Below are 23,611 nucleotides of genomic sequence, written 5' to 3' on the forward strand. Positions count from 1 at the left end.
GACGTATTGCAAAGTATTTATGCTTTGCAAATACTCAGCATTACTCCTTGAAGCTGCAGTTTTAACCAGTGCTCTGGTTGTAACTACCATAACAACTTCCAAAAAGTATTTCTAAAAACCTTTTGCAGGAAAGTAAGCCACTCTATCATTGAAAACATCTTCTATGTGCCTTCCAACGTTTCAGGAGATAGATGTGAATAACAACGCATTCTTAGGAAACTACCAAAAGTACTTCCTTCTTCTTGTACAAAGGCTACAGATACAAAAAAAATGAAACCATTTTGCAAAATGGGGAAGCATTCTAAAAGTTCCCAGACAAATCCAAATATAGCTTCCATTTTCACCTGAAATTTCTGCTATGCAGAGATGCTTGGCAATCTGGATATTAATATCAACTCTTACTCAACTGTGTAAACTCAGAAAGATGCTCAGATAACAACAGAGCATAAATGAACTCCTGTGTCTCTTGTCCTCTGCAAGAAGAGTGTCAAGGGAAAAAAAAAGAATACAGGAAAACTACTGCAGCAGTATCAGTATTTTGGAAAACCTCTCATTGTCCCTCAAAACTCACCGAAAAATATTTAACACCAACAGAGTCCTGAAGAAGCCGCTCAAAGGAAACAGCCCAGCTTGCAACTCTCCGTTCTCGCAGGCGCCGGCAGCTCTGCACGCTGGGAAGGCTGGCATTGCTACTGAGGCTGTTCTCACTGATGCAGTCTTTCAATTCAGTGCTATTCAGCTCTGTTAATAAAGGAAATTACATCTGTCAGTAAAGTATTATTCACTTTTACTCTTCCATATTGTTTATTTGGTTTATCACACCTCCTGCGCAAACTCACAGTGGTGCAGACTTCTAAATATCCCACTCCATTTTTACTAAGAGCAGCTACATAGAAAAAAAAAACACCCCAAACACTTCTCAAGTTTCTTCTGTTCTACTGCAAAGAAAATTAAATAAGTGTCTTAACAGCAGTCCCCTGACAGAAGCAGAAGGGGCAAGTCCAAAACAAAATCTTTTTTCTTGTTCCCCAAAGTAAAATACATTTTCCTCTTTATATTTCTCACACTATGGACTGCACTCCTTCAGAAGATTATCCAAGGCAAGTTGACCTTCAAGAACCCACTGTTTACCAGAATGTGGGCAAAAACCTATTAGGTGATAGGAGACAGCAAAATTTCATATACACTTCAATTGGTAGACAGGCAATCTGTGAAATTTTACATGGAATTACAAGATTCCCACTAACACTGAAAATTTAGGAGAGGAGTCAATTGTGGAAAAGAACGTTAGGAAAATGAGCTAGTAAGGGATACCTTCCTCCTCCATAGGAAATAAGAGACATCAAACCATAGATCCTTCATTTATTATGCTTTCTGATAAAATTAGGGATCCCTTCCAGATTCCAACCAACATACTGGAATAATCTACAGACCCCAAGATGAGAAATTACCAGATTCTTTAGATCTTGAAAAAACAGAAGTGATTTTTTATTCTGAGAAACAAATTAACAAGAACCCATGGAGAATTCAGGGATACACAAAAAAAACTCCTTGTGTAGCAGGCCAAAAATTTCAAGTATTAACCCTAGATCATCTCTGTCATGTCAGTAAACAAAATAGGCACACAAAAAGTGTCAAAGTGACCATTTGTTCACAGAAGTAGAAAGGGGAAAGAAATGGCTGCTCTAACTAAGAGAGAGAACTGCTTACAGCCGGGCTCTATTCACAGATTTGTCATTTACTTCTTGCACACCCTTTTACAGGATGGTCCCTTCACCTCCCAGTGTACACAAATGTAAAAGTGGTAATGCTGCACGCACAGCTGCACACTTGACAGAGGTGATGTAAGGTTTAATTCATTGTGGAGACACAACTAAAGCCCGAGCTACCTGGTCTGATCTCCCTGCTTGGAGCAGGACAGGTTGCACACAGATGCCAAACTGAATGAGATTCTTTGATGAAGGGATGAAAAAAATCACAGACATTCAATTATTTGAAAAATTTGCAGTAACAGATGTGAGAAAATAATACCCTCAAATTAAATAGATGGTATATTCAGCAATTTTATGCCAAATAGAAAAGCAAGTATGCAGCTCACTAGAAATGCAATCTGTTGGAGCAAACTGAATTCACAACCAGTCAGAAATGGACTGTGCTTCACAGGGATATTTTTATGATTTTCCTCAGTTAATCACTTAGACTAACTAAAGCAATGAGTAATTTCACCAAAAAGACCCTACTTTATATGCTCTCCCAAGGTCTCCTTTCATGTTAGAAGTATTTGAAAGCACTCTGCATTTCCAAACTTCATGTTACAATACATTACTGTTCCTCCCTGGAAGTAAGAGCTTTGAAAAAATGCACCATTCAAAAACAGTTACAAGCATTGGAAAAAGTGATAAAGATAGTTGTAAAGATAAGGAAAAAAATTAAGAGTTCCAAAATTTAATTTTTAAACAGACATATTCTTAGCTCAGAAATATTTGCTAAGATGTAACAGTTAACTGAGTTTCTGTAAGCAAAGCTATTTTTTAAGACAAAAATAAAATAAGTAAGACAAGGATACAGAATTAGATGAGGGAAATACAAAAGGTAACTCTGTATTTTCAACAGTGATACTATTTAAGGACACTACTAACAAATCAGTGCTATAAATAAATTTCTTCACCTAATCACCATATTAATCAAAGTTAATTACAAACACTCAGCAAATAATGCCAAATTTTCTTATACAAATATTTATTTCTTTTTTTCCGTTAAGACATATGAAAGAACATAACCAAGTCAACTGTCAACTTCATTAGCGAATGCCTGTTACCAGAGTGGAACTGTTGTGAAAGAAGTTAATGTGAATCTGAAGAGAACAATATCTAACTTTATTATCTGTAGTATTTCGCTTTAACTCCACAGGTGGGTACGTTCTATTTTACAGTCCAGGATATAAACAGACACCCACTTCTTGATAGATCTGGAACAGTTTCAGATATTGGCTCACTCCTGGAGTGTTCTCACAGCATTTTCCAGTGATGAATGATGAAAATTTCCTTGTTCCTTACAGGCAAAGTCAGAAAGGCAAACTCATCCCACATACCAAACACCTGAAACCTACTTGGCTGACAGAGAGAAATTAGGGAGCAGCCACACCAAGTGCTCAGCTCTGGATCCTGGAGCCACAGTGCCTTAGGACTCAGAAGGGATTGGGAAGTGGCAGGCACAGCAATCATCAGCATCACCTCCCTCCCGGTGGCAGGCGTTCAATTTCCCCAGGCAGCCGGGAAACCAAACTGCAATTACAGCCTCCAGTGTTTACACCTGGGTAACTGCTAACTACCTCTAATTGCCACCAGCTGCCTGCTCTCTCCAGCTCCTCAGAGTTACACTCCTCTAAACTGCACTGGGTGCTCCCTCCTCTGATACACTCCCAACTCTGGAGATCCCATGAAAACAAATGAACCAAAATAAGACGCTATTTCCAACAACCAAAGAACGACTAGCACAAGTCCTCCAATATGTTAACACAGTATTAAGGGATTACTCATTCCCAGTAGACTGTCTCTGTTCTGGTAGATTTAATTTAGGTAATTCAGACTTTTTTCAAAAAGAACTATTTTAATTTATACTTAACCCTGGCACAGCTTTGGTTTCCCTTAATGAAAAAATTAAGTTGGTTTACTTTTAAAATCTGTAGAGCTTTCTGCTGTGGTACCCATCAAACTGAAAACAATACAGAAAAGGTTGTTTGCCAGAAAAGGCTTGGTTATTCTAGTTCTTTTACCACCCAGATCATCAGCTGCAATTAAAACAGTTACAGCCTAGTGCAGATACACCATTTAGAACTGGAGAAAAAGAAAGTCAGAGAGAAGGAAAAACACCTCTTCGACTCTACCATTAGTACCCAATTTATCCAAATCACACTTAAATGAAGACTGTGTAGGGCACAACTCCTGCTCCTCTCCTCCTCCTGCAGAGGAATGTTTCCAATGTAAGACTCCAGCATCAGGTTTCCTGACTCTCATGCATTCCTAGGGACACGCAGCCCACCTTGGAAAGCAGGAGTGGAGAAACTTTCCAAGCCCATCACAGATTTCATCTAATGAGCCCTCCTGTGATGATCATCAGAGGAAACACAGAGCCCTGCCTCTCACCCTCACATGTTCTCACCACAGGCCTCTTGTGCAAAGTGGACTCCTCCTCCTTCTCCTTGAAAGTATTTTAAAAAAGAAAAGGAGCAGTTGGGAATCTCAAGATGTCAGAGGAGTTTAATGTGAAAAATCCCAGCTCTGCACGGACAACATGGATACAGCAGTTCTGGGAAGTTTCCAAATGCCTGCCTTCCTCTGTCATCACTGCTGGAAGCACCAACTTATCTTGTATTACCTGTAAAAGGAGGCTCCTTGATCAAACATTTCAAATCCCAGGGACTTAACTTTATTTTTGTTCTGCTTGATAGCAACCATACCTACTGAGGAAAAACTACTTTGAGTGCAAAGTCATTCAGTTTCATTTATTATATTTTGGAAATACAGAACTGACACAGAATGCTATCTAAAAAATCCTCAAAACACAATGTTTTGCACTTTTTGTGTTTACACATTCCATGGAGGGTCTTGATTTTATTTGTTTTACAAAAACAGCATTATGTAAGAAAATACAGGCTTTAATCAACTAAGTCTTGAAAGTATTCAGGATAGGATGGCTACAGAAGTTTTGGTTTAGATAATATAAAGCCATAAGCCTAAATAAAATAAATGAAGGCTATTTTGTATACATTTGTATGTATTTTGTATACATTTTTCAGCCTACAAATACATTTTATTGTTGTGAGAAGCTAAGCACATTCCTCGCAATCATAGGAATGCACACAAATCATATAATCACCAAATACATTACCTGGATAAAGCTGGTAAGAGCCACTGTGGTGCCACTTAATCAAATACTTCAAGCCCTTCACTGAAAGCCATCCTTCTGAATCCATACCAAGTTCAGCTGAGACGTCCCGGAACCCATTGGGTGCAGACTAGTCTCACTGTGCAGCACATTGTTTGTTCCTCTGCAGCTCTGGGATCAGAGAAGCTAACAAAGTTCCCCACAGCAATTCCTGGGAGCTTCTAACACCACTCTAAACAAATTGATTCCTTACCCTCGTTGCTTCAAGCAGAGGGAAGCAATAGTATACTTAACACAAAGCATTATAAAATGCTACATAAATAATTTAAAGAAAAGACCTTTTGCCACTGCTGCTAAAGGAGCTTGAATTATTTATGCTACAGTGGAACACAGCTACAGTGAGCATGCACCACCAGCAGAACTGACAAATAAGTCATATACCTGTTAGAGGAAACAATCCATCTGTATTTATAGTACAAAAAGCTTAAACAGTGATTTGCTTTATTTTGCACTTCATTGCAAATTTTTTGCCTTACCTTCGTCAGTTATTTTGAAATACATTTTTACATTATTTATTACTGCAAACATCAGATTCCTTTCAGAAAGGTCTTTAGGAACACTTTTCCTTATGAAAATTCCTTCCAAATGATGAACACTAAAAAAAAAATTCAGCAGAAACTACAGCAAAGTAGTATCTTAGGAAAAAAAATGTGCATATAGTATCTTTTAGGCTGAAGTATTTCAGCTTTGTGGAACTGATCTCTGCAGGGAATAGCAGGTGAGAACTGACTCAGACATTCTCACTAGCTCAGATACCTCACCACCTCTGTCTGGGAGATGAATGATGATGGTACTTCTGTTATAGATCCTTTGACCTTAAGGTTTTTCCTTTCTAAAGTGCCCTCCAGGTATAAATAGCAAAGTCACACATTAGCTGGGGACTATTGATCATCTCAGTGACAATTCAAATGGCACAGTGCTCAAAACATCAGGCACAGCCTGCGTGCTGTGTACACACTCCCACAGCTCCCACAGTCAGCAGCAAAGGACAGTTTCTGAGGTGGGAAGTAAGAGAAACCTGCTAATTACAGGTCACTGGAGTAACATAAAATGGTTCCTGCTACTCCTAGAGCAGAGGTGCTGCAGAATAGTTGATCTACAGCAGTAATCTTGCATCTAAGCATTATTACAGTTTGCATTCTGATTGTCTGCATTTCATTACACAAATGAATTAGTTTGATTTTGACAGTTAAGAGCTGCCACTGGTCAGCACATCTGGAAAAAACACTAATTTACGTGTCAGCTATCTTGCAATGCTCAAGTGCAGAGTTTTGGCTGATAAGAAAATCCCAGCCTTGCACAAGCTGGGATGTAAAATATGAAATAAACACAAAGGGGTAGATGGTTTCCAGGGCCAGGCTCTAACATAATAAAAGCCATATGACATAAATCTTCATTGACTTTGGTAAGAAAATGTACAAAGAACTGCTGTGCCTCCCGCCATACTGAAGAGATGCATATAAACACATAATTGCTTTTTACACATGAATTTTCTTCCCAAACTAAAGCTTAACAAGAGTATTTACAGAATCTAGTTATATGTACAAACACTAATATTAATTAATAATACCAAGCAGAAGAGGAGGTCCTGGAGAGACCTCAGAACACCTTCCAGTACCTAAAGGGGGCTACAAGAGAGCTCGAGAGGGACTTCTGACAAGAGCAGACAAAGGCCTTTAAACTGAAGGAGGGTAGATTTAGAGTAGATATTAGAATTTTTCACTCTGACAGCAATGGTAATGCTGGAACAGGTTGCCCACAGGTTGTCCCATCCCTGGAAGTGTCAAGGCCAGGTTGGATGGCAGGGAGGCTGGAACAAGTTGACCTTTACGGTCCCTTCCAACCCAAATCATTCTGTGATTCTGTGATGACAAAGATTTAGTCTAGGAAGGGAAGTATGCAGTGCTGTACTAATGGTTACACTGGTGAAAATTTCTCTAACTAGACATACCCTAAAATGTCTAAGTCTGTGGATCTGTTTGTGTATTAGTGAGATTAAGGAAAACTGAAAAAATTTCAGCGCTGTGCCATACTCAATGAAAGTAAATGTTAGAAAACATAATTCATGCATGAATCAGAACTATTTACTCAATGCAGCTTGAGATGAATTAGGAATTTATTTAATTTCACTTTTTCTGGTTAAAGTCTCTCTGGCTCCTATTTTTCTAACCCACGATCTGGGTATTTAAGCATTGATTCAATATTATTCAATATAGTTCAACTACCATTTTTTACACAAATTATACCCCTTCTTAAGTAGCACTTAACAATGAAGAGAGAGTTCACGTTAAATTCTGAACCAGCTAAAAAAATAGGGAATACAAGTCAGCAGAAAATGGCACATAACTTCTTGGCTGTTTTTTCACCTTTGTGACCTTACATGGCCCTTAGATTTCATGAGATCATAAAACTGCATAGAATTAATTGTGAAAATAGTTCCCTACAGACTTAGAGTAAGACACAAGTCATATTGGAAGAAGTGAAAATAAGTGGAAGTTTTAAAATAAATTTTCAGCTGGAAGGATAAAAATCTTGAAATTATTATTGTATGAGTACTATCACAGGGATTCCCAAGTCTGGATAAGCAACAAAATAATTTTCATTAACATAGAACAAGACCCCTCGTGGAGACAAGACACAAGTACATTGCATTTTACCTAAAAAAAGATCAATCAAGTCTTTGGTCCTCAGCAACTACATACACAGTCAGAAAGTCTGTGGTCTGCTTTGATTTTTATATCAAGAAGATAACATGTGGCAAAAAAAAATACGCATTTTTACCAGAAAAACACAGGCTACATTTTAGAAATAGAAAGCAGAATAAAACTATTATTTTTTGCTTTGTTGTTTTATCACTTTGTGGACAAGACAGATACAACACGGAGTCTACCTTCTCATCCAGAGAGAAGTAAAGCATTAGACTGTGTCAGTAGTAGAGAAGGAAAATACCTGACAAAGTCAGCAACTGGAAAGTGGCTCCAGCAAAAAAACCAAAAGAGTAATGTTTTTCTGAAGTGCAGTTTTAGTCTTGCAAGGAATCAGAAATTAGGATATGAAGAAGTTTTGTAAATAGTATTGTGAATTTTCATTTACATTTGCACCTAATATTAAAAAATTATCCTTAGCATTCCAAATATTTTTTTCCAATTTCACTGCACTGATTACAGTAACACAGCTTGTTCCCTTTTGCCCTTTTTATTTAATAAATTTGTCTTGTAATGTTGTCAAAGAACAGCAAATGCAAAAAAAAGCAAAAATTAATTTCTCTTCAGGATCAAGTGAACCAACTCCTGCCAGAGAAGACAAGGAGAAAAGCCATCTCCTGTATACTCCACACTATACAAATTCCTTTATTCCATTAAGGAAGCCTTTTTAAACTGTTTCAATTAATTTCAAAGCTTCAGAGAAATCGTCTTCTAATGTTTAACAAAGAGTGGACATCCTTTAAAACATTAAAGGCATGTTAAAATCAAAACAAACCAGCTTATGTGCAATAAAGAGGAGTTTACTTAGAAGTACTCCAGAAATGCAAAAGCTCCATGCTGGGATTTTACAAATATCAAATTACTCACCCCCTTCTCAAAAAGGATCACACTTAGAAAGTTCAAGCTCAACAAATGTACCAACACAGCTTACAACTTAGAAGCTAGAGCATCTCTTTAAAAGCAAACGAGGTGTGTAAGGGACAATAAAACAGAGAATGAGATTTTATCTATCATCCAATTACAAAGAAGTCAACCAGCACTGCCTCTATTATTATGAATGAAGAAGCCTAGTTACAATAAAAATGTGTATATATAAATGTACCAAAAAATTATTATGCAAATAAACCAGTGAAAGTATGTGAACACAAGCCTGCAATATTTTCACTGGCACAGTTCCCAAAGCAGCCACAGAATTCTGCACCACCTTGGACTTACATCTTGTAATAAAGCACATAATTTACCACATATTATGTTGCTTAATGTGGAAAATTGATTATTTTTTATTATAAAAGTAAAAACAAGCTTCAGCTTACCTCCATCAGAAACAGTTGCTGACTGCAATAAAAAAGAAGAAAAAAAGAAGTGTTACTGAAGTTTCATGGCAAGTATCAGAAATCTTTGAGATTCACTTAGCATTTGCAGTGTTAGCTACTTTCATCACCTTATTAATAACAGATAATATTAGAGAGGAAAATCTAAAGAAGCCAGCTGTTATTTCTCACAGTTGTTTTCTCCCCAGTATGAAATTCACCCCAGGTCTTTCAACCACTACTTTCCAGGGATTTGATCCCACCAATATTTACTGGAAGAAGCATTTCCTGCTGTGGTAACTACAGTGCTCCCAAAAGTCCTTCTTAGAGGGGCAGAGACAGTCAGTTGGTACTTGTGACAAGGTATATACCTAAAACTGACCTGCAAAGACTGGAAAACACTATGAATTAAAACAATATCTCCTGCACTTTAATTTGCTGTAGTATTTGGAGATATGTGGAATTAAAATGAAAATTCAGTGTTTTGTCAGTCAGGTGACTTTAAAAACTTTCCCTGTCAGTCACTTCTGACTGTCACAGAAGCAGAAGGATTTTCAGAGTGCTTGCAATAAGCTAGAACTTAACTTGCAATAAGTAAGAACTCCTCACCACCTCTACCTATATTGTACATCAGATTTTCAAGGACAATTAGTATTCTAGTGAAATGTTGAAATTCATGTGCTTATCTACCCTAAACTTCTCAGCTTTCATCATAATTGACCTCAAGGCATCTAACACCTCATTAAATCCAAGTACTGACCATTTCCCAAATAGGTACTCCAATCCTTGAACCTTGACACTCAGCTGAGTGAAGTCTGGAGGACAAACTATTTTTAGATTTAAGTTTGCATTGATTTTTAATGACTAATAGAAAGTATTTTTATTTTAGTTTGGCCAATCTTTTCTTGTCCATTGGAAGTGTCCTTGAACCTTTAAAAAACCTTCTAAATAGTTAAAGAACACTCTCTTCATTTGTACTGCTCGTTAAAAAGCTAGGAAAGAATGCCCTACAGTATCTAAAACTTCTTCAAGGTCAGAAACACACAGAAGAAAAGCACAAATATAAACACAATTCAAGCTAACAGCTACCTCTTCATAGTTTGTAGTTTTCAGCCTTGGCAACAAACACTCCCACTCTTATTCAAAATCCACAAAAACCTTTGGTAATATCTTCTCCTTTCTTTCTCTCTTTCACTGCAGGCTCTCACCCTGCTGTTGACACTCTCTGAAGAACTTGTTAACAATCTGTGTGGCCTCACTATTCCCATCACCAGGAGGGGATCTGATCTAGTCTCTGACACAAGTATTCTGGGACTTTCAAAGTCTAAACTAACCTCTATTGATATCGTTCCCCTGGTGCTAGTTCAGGTAAACACAAATACACCTCTCATGGAAAAGATTTTAAAAATGAAAAAATGGTGACATTTCTTGCTTAACTACATAAATGCTTCTGGATCTCTGAAGCATAATCATATAATGAAAAGTATCTCCAAGCATCTCCCTTTAATAGCTTTGTTTCAGGTATCAAAAACATGGTTCTGGTTACAATCCTTCTGTGGGGCTTAGGACATCTTTTCTACTTATATTTTGCACATAAGCCAAGTGATCATGTTCTAAATTCAGAAGCCATAATTTAATTCATGTTTGTAATTTAGAAAATTTAATTTGCATTACTGAAATTTGGTTTATAAATATGATTGCTTCTAATTTCTTAGTCACATCACTGTACAGTACAGTTAATGAATAAACAACTTCAATGTCATTTTTAAAAGAACGAAGAAAAGGATGACTCAAAGTAAAGTAATAGTATCCGTTTACACATTAGACAGAAGAAAAAAAAAACAAAGTCTTTTCAAAATATCTACATTTTAGGAATGGTCATATACTTTGTTAGCTTTCATTGACCTAGATTCAAACACTAAGTACAATTCTTCATGTTTTTGAAAGGTACGAAGCAAAATTAATAGGATTTTCATGATAGCAGAAAGAATATTCATACCACTTCTGCCAAAAATTGGGAAGTTAACAATTATAAAATACAATTTTAAAGGGAAAATGGTGCAATTTCATAGAAAAGCTCAATCATGAATGGACACAGAGTTTTATCTCAATCCATTTAGCATAAGTTAATGCAGTGAACTTTCTACACACCACAGGTTGGTTTTGTTTGTTTATTTTAAATGCTTCATCTACTGCATGTTGCATTACATCTATCAGCATCTTAAAATCTCTCCAAGCAGGGCCTTAGTAATTTTTATGTTAGAACATTTTAGAAAAGCACCTATAGGAGGAATATATTTTACATTACAAAGTCACTAAATATACTTATCATATTCCAAGCATTATCCTATATCCTATTTTTTCTATAGATCACAGAATAAAATATATTTTAAGAACATTTCTTTCAATTCATGTGTAACTAAATCCACCTAATTCAATAAAACCTAGAAACTAAAGCTTGTAATTACTGTGCAAGAATTCACAGTAATATGTTCAAACTACGTTTGTGAGTACTTAGAAATCTCAGTTTAAACCTGTCAGAAATTGCATGCAGTCCACATTCAGACAAAGAAGTTTCTCTTCTAAACTGTTCAGCTGAAACTTGTCTAGATTTGTCTTTGAAAGGTATAAGTTGCAAGACCAGATTTTTTTAAATACTATGATGATCTCATTTTAAAAATACAGTTTACGTTGGGGGCTTTTTTTCATTCTTCAGCATTCATGTTTCCCACCACTGGAGGCTCTTCAGGACACAATTTGATGTACTACACATAAAAAGTTTGATTATTTGATGAAATTTAACACTACATACATATTCAGAACCACCTATTGAAGAGCATATGTATCAGAAAGCTATAAAATTGAAAAGCTCCTGTAGGTAGCCTTTTCTGAAAGAGGAGGAAGGACAGGGCATGACTCTGTGCCAGTTAGGGCTAATGTGAAGATTTTTTAAAAAGTATTTAAGCTTTTAATTCCAAATGACAGAACATATATGTTGTGAATATACCTATGAGCTATCATCCAGAGATAAAATCTAATTGTATGAAACCATCAAATCTTTCACAACCAGATAAGAACTGAAATTGGTTCTTCCAATTACCCCAGTTACCAAATTGGTTTAGGAAAAAGCCCATGGTATATGCCAGGAATCTGATGGCAACAAACTACCAAAGATTTAAAAATAAATCTAATTTAGGAAAGTTAAAATGCCTTCCAGTATATCCCTTCATGGGAACTCCGCTTGCTCATCTAGCTGGACTAGCAGCTGAGTTACACAGACACTCACACACCCCGCAAAGCTGGGGGATGCAGCTCTGCTCTGGGGGCTTCGGGGCAGGGTCTGGAGCTCTGTGATTTCAGTGGCAGGGCCAGCAAGCTGAAGAGTGGCTTCCCACTTATCATACAGCAAAAGATGCTCTCTAAACTGGCAAATGCTTCAGCATATATTTGATAGCATGAGTTTCTGAATAAGAGAAAACATGTTACATTTCTCTTTGCATCATTTCTCTTTGCTAGGTGGAAAAACCAGAAGGGCCTGTGAACTTTTGATGTTCTGTTCAGGATCTGCTAGCAACAAATCTAAAATAGTTTAAGCTTACAATAATTATCAGGGAGAAAACTACTTTGTGAGTACCTAATTTTTTTTCCAGAACAGAAGCAGACAACATAGTACCTTGTATACCAAGGTACAAAGGGAGAGAGGGCATAGAGGAGAATAATTCATAAGGCTGAAAGTTCATAAGGTTGGAGCAGGCTGTATCTTTTAGCTTTCATGGCCTATAACCTGCTAGATGTGTGCACCTCTGCATGAAGCTTGTCTGATGACATCTTTGAGGTGACAGAAACTCTTATCCACTTGGTTCCATCTCACATGTTCCATTTTACATGGATCAGGTCCCAGAGAAATGACTAGGTACTGTCCAATTCTGCCATAACAACATCCTGCAGAAAACCAAAAAATACCCCACCTATAGCCCAGACATTATATTGAGCAATTAAATCCATGTGTACATCTACCCAGGTAATACAATACAAAAAATGTCCTTTTTCTCCACCTCAAAATTTGTCACTCAAGTCGAAGCCATGCTCAAATACTGGAGTAGAACAAAGGGAAAGAGGGGGATACTGAGGGGTGACACATACTGGGAAATGCCAGGCCTTAGCAATAAAATGGAGCAACATGAAATCATCTCTGCCATTACAGTGGGGGTGAGTGCCTTCCTGAGTCAAGGAACATCTTTGTTTCCCACTCCTCCTGAGAGACAGAGGGTAAAATCTGTAAGGAGAGTGAAGATGTATTTCTCTCTCCTATTCTAACAATGACAGAATCACAGACTAAACAGAAACATCTATTCTTTTCCCAGGCATCCAGAAAGATTCAGAATGAAAGGGATTAAAAATGACCTCTCTGTCGCCTGTCCAAAGCACACTTTCTTGCAGCAACAGGCATCAATTTCTTGCTGCATCCAAAGAATTCTCTGAGTGCTGCCAGAATCTGTTACTTACCCAGTACTATATCACTTTACACACTATTTTATAAAGTCACTGTAAATAAACCTTTCAGGTTAGAATAGCACACCTAGCTCCACCAACCTTCTAAACTAATTTTCTGATATGATTTCAGTATAGAGGATAATGCTAGGAAATCTGCTGGGTTCTGAAGATTACAGGCTGTATACAAAGAGCCAACTTTCAAACGTTCTGTCACTTATCTCAGGGAAAGCCTATCACTCAGTTGACCATCTGCTTGCATCTAGCTTTGTTCAAACTACTTAAATCACCTGAAGCAACTTCTCCTTTTGCCAAGGTATGAATTAAGAGCAGATCCCAAGGTCTTCAGTCACATTACTCCAGGATTTACATGATATATATGTATTTTCAAATATATTACAGCATCAACATCGTTCATGCCATGAACTCCAGTGGACTCTGGGGGGGAGGGAGATCAAGCCTCAAAATATGGTATATACAATTGTAACATTTTAAATAAAAAATAAAGCCACATTACTCATCAATTATTGCTAGTTTTTCCTTCTAATAAATAATCTCAAAAGTACTTCTCACCTAAAAAGTAGCATAACATAACAGGCTTTTTATCCCCATTTCAGAATATTATTGCAATTAATTTGATGATTTAGAATTCTTTGAGAAGAGTGCCCCTTCATAATGCCACTTAAAGGAGGACTATTACACAATTTCACTTTTCAATTCTCTACCACCAAATTGAATTTATAACAGTTAACACAAGAGCATTCTATATGTAAGAGTTCTGAAGTAAAACATACTGTACAACTACAGTACAATAACTTTACTAAATACATTCCATATAATTTTGTCAAATATTTGAATCTATAAAAATAACATATGAAGAATTACGATGTGACATTTGGAATTCCTTTAAGAAATAAATGTTCAACTTTTTACCCCAAACAAAACCAATCTTATCACATATAAATAGTACCTTAAGTACCAAATCTATCCCTAAAATTATTTTTATAGAGATATATACAAAATATATCAAGTCTTACCTAAAGATACAATATTGATATAATAGTACAGAATGCATATATAAAATATATTGCACATAATTAAATAATAGGCACACATTATAAACATACTGGGTTTTTAGCTTTATACATATTGGGCATAGTTCATAAATACATATCAAAATCTCAGTGTTAGTTGGCATAACAATACCACTTTTCTCTGAGAATAAAACCCAATGTTTGCATTTACAAAGGATTTTTAACTCAAATACTTTAAGGTAAAAAAGCTTAAAGGCTAAGCAAAAAGCATTCTGAAGCTGATCCTATTCTTCTCTAATTTCTTGCCAATAACAATAACCTATTCTAATTTCTCACTACAACAATGCCTTGCTTTAGCTAAATATAATTCATATCACTTACCCGCTCCTCGTAAGAAACAGCAGTTATTTTTCCTAGCAGTACTCTTCCTAAATTCATCTTCACTTAATATGGAAAAAGCATTTCCTTAACACGTCGGCTTCTCAAAGATTAAACTAAAAAATTCAACGCTGTTCCATGCCTGTACATGCCAGTAAAGTTTAAAGGCATTTCGTATGAAGTTCTATTTTACTCCCTTTATGTTACCAATAGCAACAGGCCAATGCAGGAAGCTGTGGTTCGTCAGGGATTCAGATTAGATCTCAATTATCTCTCACCAGAAAAGCTCGATCATTTTATATAAATCATGCTGATTGTATTTGAGAACGTTTCCTATAACAAATCAGGAAAATAAAATGACGCTGAACCCTATGGTAGTCCTGTATTCAATAAAACAGATTTCCAAGACAGTTTCCAAAAAAACACTAGTTAATCACCCTAACATTAGTTAGAGAAACATTTACATAGTAAATCACTATTTTCAGAGGTTTACATAATGCAAGCCAGAACAAAATAAGACCTCAAATAGTCCATTCTGCTTAACTTTTCAGTGGTTAACACTGTAAACTCCACATAAAAACCTGCAATACAAGGAGACTTGCAGCATTTCATTAAACCTAGGAGTAGCCTCTTGTCACTAAAGACAAAATTCTTCTTGCAGAAACCAACTGCTATTGTGCCCTTCCTCCCTCACAACCTGAACCTGTGCTCAGCTGATGTCAAGAGAGTTCTGTGCACAGAGCCTCAGGAACAGAGAGCAAAATAGGCTCCTTGTAATGAAAGAGGGAAGTGCAATTCACTTGCCTGTGACAGCAGTGTCTTCAAGAGACTCTATATGGAAAGCACAGCATTTCAGGAAGTTTGCTGCTGTCCACAACAGTGACAGTACCTAAATCTTTCCCTGCTGTTATTTTTAAAGCAATCAGAACACAATTTTCTGCTAAAAATAAACATCAGAACTGCAATCTGGGAATGATTATTGGACATTTTTATGCTAGTGGGATGTCCTTAAGCCCTAGGTGGACGTGCTAGTAGTCATTTAGGAAAGAGGAACTTTCTCCCTTGTTCAGTACAGCATGTGGAACCCCCCACTGCCATACAGTTCCTAGGTAGAGCCCCTAATACACAAACAGCCCTGTGAAGAAGGCAAATGTTACTTGGAACTTATAAAGAGAGAAAATGAGGAAAGAGAAGAGCCTTTACCCAGTATTTCATAGTGAGGCTGACTTGCTACAGCCAGTATGTAAAAGCCTGCACATCTTCCCATTTTGCACTCAGGATGAAGAGACTTGGTTAACAGAAGAACTTAATCTTCTCAATTTAATTTAGAGTGATCAGGGAAGAAATTTAATTCCCTTGCATATGAAACCTATTCTAAGTAGAATTTTAGAGGCATAAGCCAATTGCTGTGATGGAAAGTTAATTTTTGATTGATTACTTGTTTGAATAGGCACACCACTGCAGTTTGGAATGTTCCTACAAGCATTTAATACCATGACAAAATGCAATGGAAACAAATGGATGGGTAGACATGAAGAAATGTGTTTTAAAAACTACAATTACACCCTCCATTATTCTAGGATTTCAGAAGCAAGTGCCCTATGGTACTTGCACAGAACAGTTTTACTGTGTGTGGATAAGTATTCAAAATGTGCAACTTTATAAAGAAAAAAAATGCCAGAGCTGTTTAAATACTGCATTTTGTTTGACACTAAACCAAGTGGGATGCAGAATGTATTTTCATTGTCAAGATTTTAATCAAATAGCAACAATATTACAAATAACCAGGTGCATAATAATCACAAATGGATCAGAAGTGCTTGAAGAACTTTTGTGTGAACACCCCTTTGGGTTAACACAAAGTAGGACTTTTATCAATAGCACTTACACTTAAAATCCAGCCTAAATCCTCTAGGAATCACCTAGAAGGACCAAAAGTATTTGTACAATATTAACAGGTGAGAATGTTACCCATAAGAAGGAATAAGAGAAAACTGACCCCACATGCAACAGAGGGATGCAGTTGCATGACCAGCAGCTCACTGGAGCAACTGCAGTGAACGTCGTCAGGAACACTGTGGGTGGGCAATGTTTTACACATTCTAGGCACTGTAAACCTAATAATCCCTTCCTTTAAACAGACATGAAGAATTGTTGATTTTGTTTCACTGAACTAAGCATTACACGTCCACGTTTTTTCCATACAGCAACTCTACTAACACTGAAAAATAAGCTCTAGCAATTAGACAGCAGCAGTTAATGATCATGGCTATGAAGTGTCATGTGGCACTGAAAGCCCTTTAAAAAATTCATATCCCTCTACATTTTCACAGCTTATTTCAGCAGCTACAGATAGAAAATCTTGTGATTTTGTGTAGCATATTTGTAAATTGGGCAGGCAACTCAAAGGTCAAAGGTCAAAAGCAGAAGGAGTGCTAATTTGCAAAGCTATTAATGGAAAGTGTTAAAATATGGTACAACAGCTTTAAAAGCCTTATTCAGCTACACCAGAGACGACATTTGTAAACCCACATCCATCTGCTTAGGAGCTAAACTGTGGGAAGGGGTAGTGACCCCAGATAAGGTTGATCTGTTTTTCTCTCCTACCCTCCCTCCACTTCCTGCTCATATTTGCTTTTGTACATTTGTTTTCAGAGCAGAAAAAGCTGAAGAGAAAGACCGAATGACAGGGAGCCTGGATAAGTTTTAACTTGTCAGAAGGTTAATGGGATTTATTATTATATCCCTGACTCCTAAAAGAAGAAAACAGGCATAAAAACCACCAGGCAACCAGAAAGAGGCAATCCCCTGGACCAGCTCCTCGTCACAGGGAGTCCTAAACTAAACAAGACACTGGCAGAATGCACCACCAAAAATCTTAAATCTCATCAAGTGTTGATTTTTTTAATGTCATATTAAAGTAACAACTATTTGCATGACAGCCACATTTTAAGAATATGATTTAGCTCACTGATCCCAGTTACTGAAATAAAAAGCAGGAGCATCAAAAAGCCTACACATAAATTAAGAAAACTCTGCCATAAAATAAAATGTTTTTCCCCTAATTCTCCAAATTTTCTGTAATCTGTCTAAATACATTTTTGTCAGTGATTTGTCAGCTACTCAACAATAAACAGACCCCATATGTGCTACTGATGAGAAGAGGAAAGATTCTCTCATTTACAACACTGTGGATTCCCTCTAATTTTGAAATAGGAGTCCTTCCTATTCCAGTGCAATATTAACAAAAATATTTTGAAGCTAAACTAGCTGGAACTTGCTGGTGTATAAATAAATGAAGTACAAGCTGTCTTGTCAGACACTGAGACTTCCCCTCCAGTAAACCCCGCGAAGCAAAGGGAATGATGCAAACGACTGTTCCGAGTGCCCTCTGCTGTCTGCCACGCTGCTCCAACTCCTGTGCACATTTTCAAGAATAAGATCAAGGTTTTCCATCCAGAAATCCACTTTAAAAAAATCAAATCTGGTTCTACCAGCCATATTGTAAAGCTTGAAAAATAATTCTCCAGGACTGCAAAATGAAAATTTAAAAAATATACCTTTGCAAAAATGTTTGCGAACAATTCCTGGTTTTATTTTCCCCTTCTGTTGATCAACATTTTAAGACAATTGAATTCTCTCTAATAATAAAAACATGCAGAAACAGCGTAACTTGCACATCCAAATGGAAGGTAACTTGCAGTTCAATAGTAAACTAAAGTAAAACTGCATATTAAAGAGGATATGATTAAGTGACAGATCACTGAAACACATTTAGTCACTTCTGAATTTCCTGCTACTGATGTAACCCCTAAAAATTAATAGATTTTGAGGAAATCAATGTAAAAGTGAGAATGACAATTACTATATTTTAAGTAAATAATGCATATAATATCTTACGATGCTTTGCAATTATTTATTTCCCTCCTGATTTTAAAATATGAAAATTTTGCTGCCATACTTTTAGCATTTAAGACAATTTTATACTGAGATGTATAGACAGAAAGAACAATGTCTATAATGTCAAAATTTGATAACACAGCTAGTATCCTTACTTGCAAAATAAGTGTTTTCTGAGCAACAACAAGTCAAAACTGATCTAAGCCTCTACACCTCAGAAATTTTGTATTCTAGAAATACCTTTCATCTATTTTCAGTTATTCTAATAACTCACACCATCTGGATTCTGTTTTATTGGATATAATTCCAGATGGAAGAAGAAAAATCCCTTTAGCTGCACAACTTTTAAAAAAGCACTGTAACAATTACAAGGTAACATATCGGTAAAGACATTTTTGCTTTACGGAAACATGTGCAAGTATAATAAAAATTAAGTGAAAGGTTTATTAAAAAAACTTAGAGAAATATCAGTACATCTACTACATTCACTTTAAAAACAATACAGTGTTGCAAAAGAATTTTAAACATGGTTATAAAAATGGTGTACTCTTAATTTTATAACAGCTTATATAGAAAGTCAACTTAAATACTTATACTTACAAACTTTGTCTCTTTAAAACCTCATTGAATCCTGAGAAGCATAATTTATCATATTTCACTGCAAGATTTCTTAGCTCAGAAGACTATTCATTAAACCATATTCCTGTTTTCTGCTCGCTTTAGACAAACAAAACTTTATACTTACAGACACTTGACTATCAGTAAAAGTTTTCTCCATGTATAAATGGTTTAATATCTCATTGTTAAGAAACAGTCCCTTCAACTTTATTATTACGCTCTTTCTGAACACATATTTACTTCTTCCAGAGTCCAGTAAAAAAATGAGGCTTCTCTGTCTGTTGCCCTATCAACACTTCTCCCATTCTCCTCCCTCCCCAGCACATTCCCCGCCCTCAGTACTGGTCCTGCATCTTCTCATCAAAAGGAACAGGCAGCTTTCAAAATGGTGTTTAGGCAGGTCCTGTGTAACAATAAAGCTTCTGTAAAGACAACAGCCCTGCTGAGGAATTTGCTAATGTAAAATACATTCACTGAGGGCCTACAGGACTCTGTCGTAAAGGTTTGTCCAAACTTGTTGAAGCACTGAGTCAACATCGCTTTCTCATCCAAAGTATTCCCTTTTTAATACATTCCCCTTTGATGAGCGTATTACCTGAATGAACCAAGTCACCAATCTCTACTAAAAATAATTAAAATATAATCTAAAAATACTTTAAAAACCAATACTGTTAAAACACATAAGACTCACAGCAAACTTCTTGCAGTTTCTGGCATGTAGGTACGTGTCTCAGTGTGATTACAATCACATGTATGCAGATTGTGCAACCTATCTCATCCTACCACAACTCTCCCTGTTCTTGTGAGTAAGCAGAGCACTGGCATTTATGAGGATCATGTTCCAAGTGAAACATTACTCTCATAATTTTCAATACCACACCTACTCTCGAAACAGACCTGCAATATCTACGCATTTTCAGAAAAAAATGTATGCAATTTCTGCCCAAAAATAATCCTTAAACATCATCCTTCAGCAGTTCCTTTGTCCAGAGGGAAGTTGCAGTTGGGCTTTTTACTCTATATTTTAAGTTTTAGAAGCACTAGTGAAAGGTTTTAATGATTTAATAGTGAATAAGAAATGCTAGTAAGTAAATAAAAAGCTTCTAGTAAAAGTTCTAGCTGACTCCTTTTTGTTTCTTAAGTTTCACTGGACAGATAAATGCATGGGGACAGTGAAAATTAGGTGGTACAAACTCCTACCCAAAATCCCAGCAGTTTAAGCATGAGAGAGAATCAGAAACAATTTGCAGATGCTATCAATATGTGCTGTATGTATTCTGTGATTATGCTCTAGAAATACCAATCTAGTTCACTCAATAAAGCCTTATTCATTCTAGCATCAACCAGGTCTCATGATAGAGCAAAAATCCCTCCTTAGTTATTATTTTGTCATGTCAAAAGACACGCCAGGTAACAGGAAGAGCAGCGAGGGAGGGCAGGGACAGAGGCACCAAACCAGTCAGGCAGTTCCTCATTCCCACTCATTCCAGGAGCTGCCTGGACAACCTCAGCAGCAGCAGCAGTTCTGGGCAGGGCAGTGGCCAGAGCCATCCCCCACAGTGCTGCAGCACAAACAGGGAATGCTCCCAGTGCCCAGGGCAGGCACCCAGCACCAGCAGGTACTGCAGCCCTTCACAACAACCTCACAGCAAGGGAAAGGTAGCACAGCTTCCTGTGCCAAGAGGACATCCACAGTCCCACAGCCAGGGAAAGGCACTGTCCACCCTCCTGTCTCTGCATATGATCAGTTCAGAACAGGGGTTTATCAAACCCAGGATTATGTTTCCAGTAGTAGCCACACAAGGAAGCCTACCAACGAGCAGCACAGGGCAACGTATCAGACATTTCCCTGATGACATTCTCCCAGACTCCAGGTATTTTTAGTTCAAGAGATTTCCTGAGCCTGGTGTGGCTTGTCTCCTTAATAATCCCCAGTGGCTCTCTTTTCCAAATACTTGTCCACTTTCCCTTCAGGACATGCAAATTTCTTGCATCCACAGCACTCAGTGGTGAGGCATCCCACAGACCAGACCAGCTCACCTCCCACATGAACAATCGTGTTCTCCTGTTTGTTTTGCTCCTGGCTCCAGCTATCTTTAATTAATGGTGTCGACTTCTTGTCCCGAAGGAGAGAGTGAGCAATCAATCCCAACTACTTTTCCTATTCCACCCATGATTTTCCACTCTTTCTTACACCTTTCTAAATCTTTTCTTCTTCTAATATATCAGAGCATTTTAAAATAAAGAGACCAGGTATGGAAAAACAAACCTCAGCTGTATGCAATGGAATCATCTATTCCTTCTGTAATAATCAGTAATACAGGATTTTGCTTCGTTGCTACTGTACTGAGCTGTTGTTTATATGCAACTCTCCCTTATAACTCAAAGACCTCACTTCTGAGAAGAAACAGTCTGCTGAGAAACATATATATCATTTGTTATATGAAGCTGGAGCTATTTTGCCTCATTTGTATTACTTTACATTTATCTGCATACATTTTCATCTGCCATTTTGTTGCCCAGTCATTCAGACTCATAAAAGCAGCCTGGTCTCATCTTCAGAGACTGCTCTCATCCTGATTACCTGGAGTAACTTCACCTCACTGTTCACCTTCTTGGGAGGAGCCTTAAAAGATGCCCTTGAATCAACAAATGTAATATCAGAAACTGCAGCAAGGATCAGCCTTAAGCAGCAAATAGTTCTGCATTTCAGAATCAGTGCAGTAAATAGTAGCATTATTCTGCCTTAATGCCACATGCCTCAGACCCAGAAGAGGGAACAGCTTCAGTTCAAAGAGAGTAAGCCCAGTTTTAGAGGAATGCCAGGTTAGGGAGAAAGACACCTCTTAGAGGTTGCCAATCTAACAAGAGCTCCATTTGTGTGAGCATTGACGGTTCTGTCACTACTCAAGGAAATCAGAACCAAAATAACAGAGCCAAAGCCAAAGCCCAATATCTTACTTACATTGCTGAACTAAGGAATGCAGCCCCTATGTAACTTCAGGTGGTTACTTGAACTTGCTCATCCTGTCTGATCCTTGTAGTTCCACAAACTGCAGAGATATTTACAGCATGTGAATTCACCTGTGTCCCTTTAATCACACATCTTAAGAATGGCAGTACTGACTATCACAATAAAATTAATTCATACAGAATACAAGTTTATCTCTAGTACCTGAAAGCACACATTGTGTCTCTGGCTCCGTGGCAGAAATGGGCTTGCATTGGAGAGCCAAGCCTGGAGGCAATAAGACTTGGACAGCACTTGAGTGGCAGGGTCAGACAACCTACTGATTGCCTCCTCAAGAAATTTCTCTGTATGTGCCAACAGTCTTTGTACATATGGGAACCTAATTTGCCAAGGAATCCATCCTAGGCAACACTGTTGGTTTCTTCTCAAGCACCACAGCATGGGGTGAGCGCTGCCGTCATGAGCACTGCCCATATGCACCTCACAAAAAAAGCAGAGATGAGATCCAGCTCTCAGCACATTCTCTGACTACTCTGCTTCTTACATGCAAATTTACATGGCAAATTTCTCCAGAATCAGAAGTAAAGAAAATAACCCAAAAGCAAAAGAAAACAGTAAGCAGTAACATTACTGAAGGATGATCATTTCACCAATTGAAGTAACAGAAAATAAATCCCATTATTCTCAGTGTCTGGGGGAAAAAAAAAGCACAGTTTAACATTCTGGATTGTATGTAGAAGTACCTCAAATTCACAATAAAGAGGTTGCACACAACTCTTTGATGGGTTGATCTGTTGACCAACCCATCTTTGACAGATATTTTACAAAACAGTGTCAGGAGCACAAGAACTTTCCATGAAAAGATCTATAAATGTAAACTTAAGAGCAGTTAGTGAAAATCTTTTTGAAATTATGGTATAGTATAAAATACCAGCAAAACCCTAATAGTAATGCTAGAGCACAATCTGTGAAGAAAAATAAAATGTGTACCACTAGCATGATGTTTCCCCCTTCAAAGAGATATAAATAAACTACCTGATAAATCCCACATGCCAAAGTAGAAGCCTGAGGATGCTCCTCTAGAGAAGGCTGGGGAGTCTGAGATTCTTAATAGAGCAGTCTAGAGAAGCAAATGTGAAACCAAATGATGCTGGACAGCATGGCAGTCCAGACAGTGCAATTCCCTGCCTGTCACATGTCCTGGCAGCGTTGCACTTACCAGCACAGCTGGGTGGCCACTGTGCAGCCCAGCAGGTG

General features: G+C 37.3%; 1 protein-coding gene across 5 annotated transcripts in view; it reads right to left on the bottom strand.

The window, feature by feature from the left end:
• The window catches only part of RGS12 (regulator of G protein signaling 12), a 78,380-nt gene that overhangs the window by 34,146 nt on the left and 20,623 nt on the right, over positions 1-23,611 (bottom strand). For all 5 annotated transcript variants that reach the window (XM_053941372.1, XM_053941370.1, XM_053941371.1 and 2 more), the window contains exons 3-4: positions 8,966-8,987; positions 572-741 (exon numbers count right to left, since the gene is read on the bottom strand). In XM_053941372.1, the coding sequence (XP_053797347.1) occupies positions 572-741; positions 8,966-8,987 (192 nt within the window). The remainder of the gene's footprint in view (positions 1-571; positions 742-8,965; positions 8,988-23,611) is intronic.

This window comes from Vidua chalybeata, chromosome 4 (genome assembly GCF_026979565.1).
Source record: "Vidua chalybeata isolate OUT-0048 chromosome 4, bVidCha1 merged haplotype, whole genome shotgun sequence".
Lineage (NCBI taxonomy): Eukaryota > Metazoa > Chordata > Aves > Passeriformes > Viduidae > Vidua > Vidua chalybeata.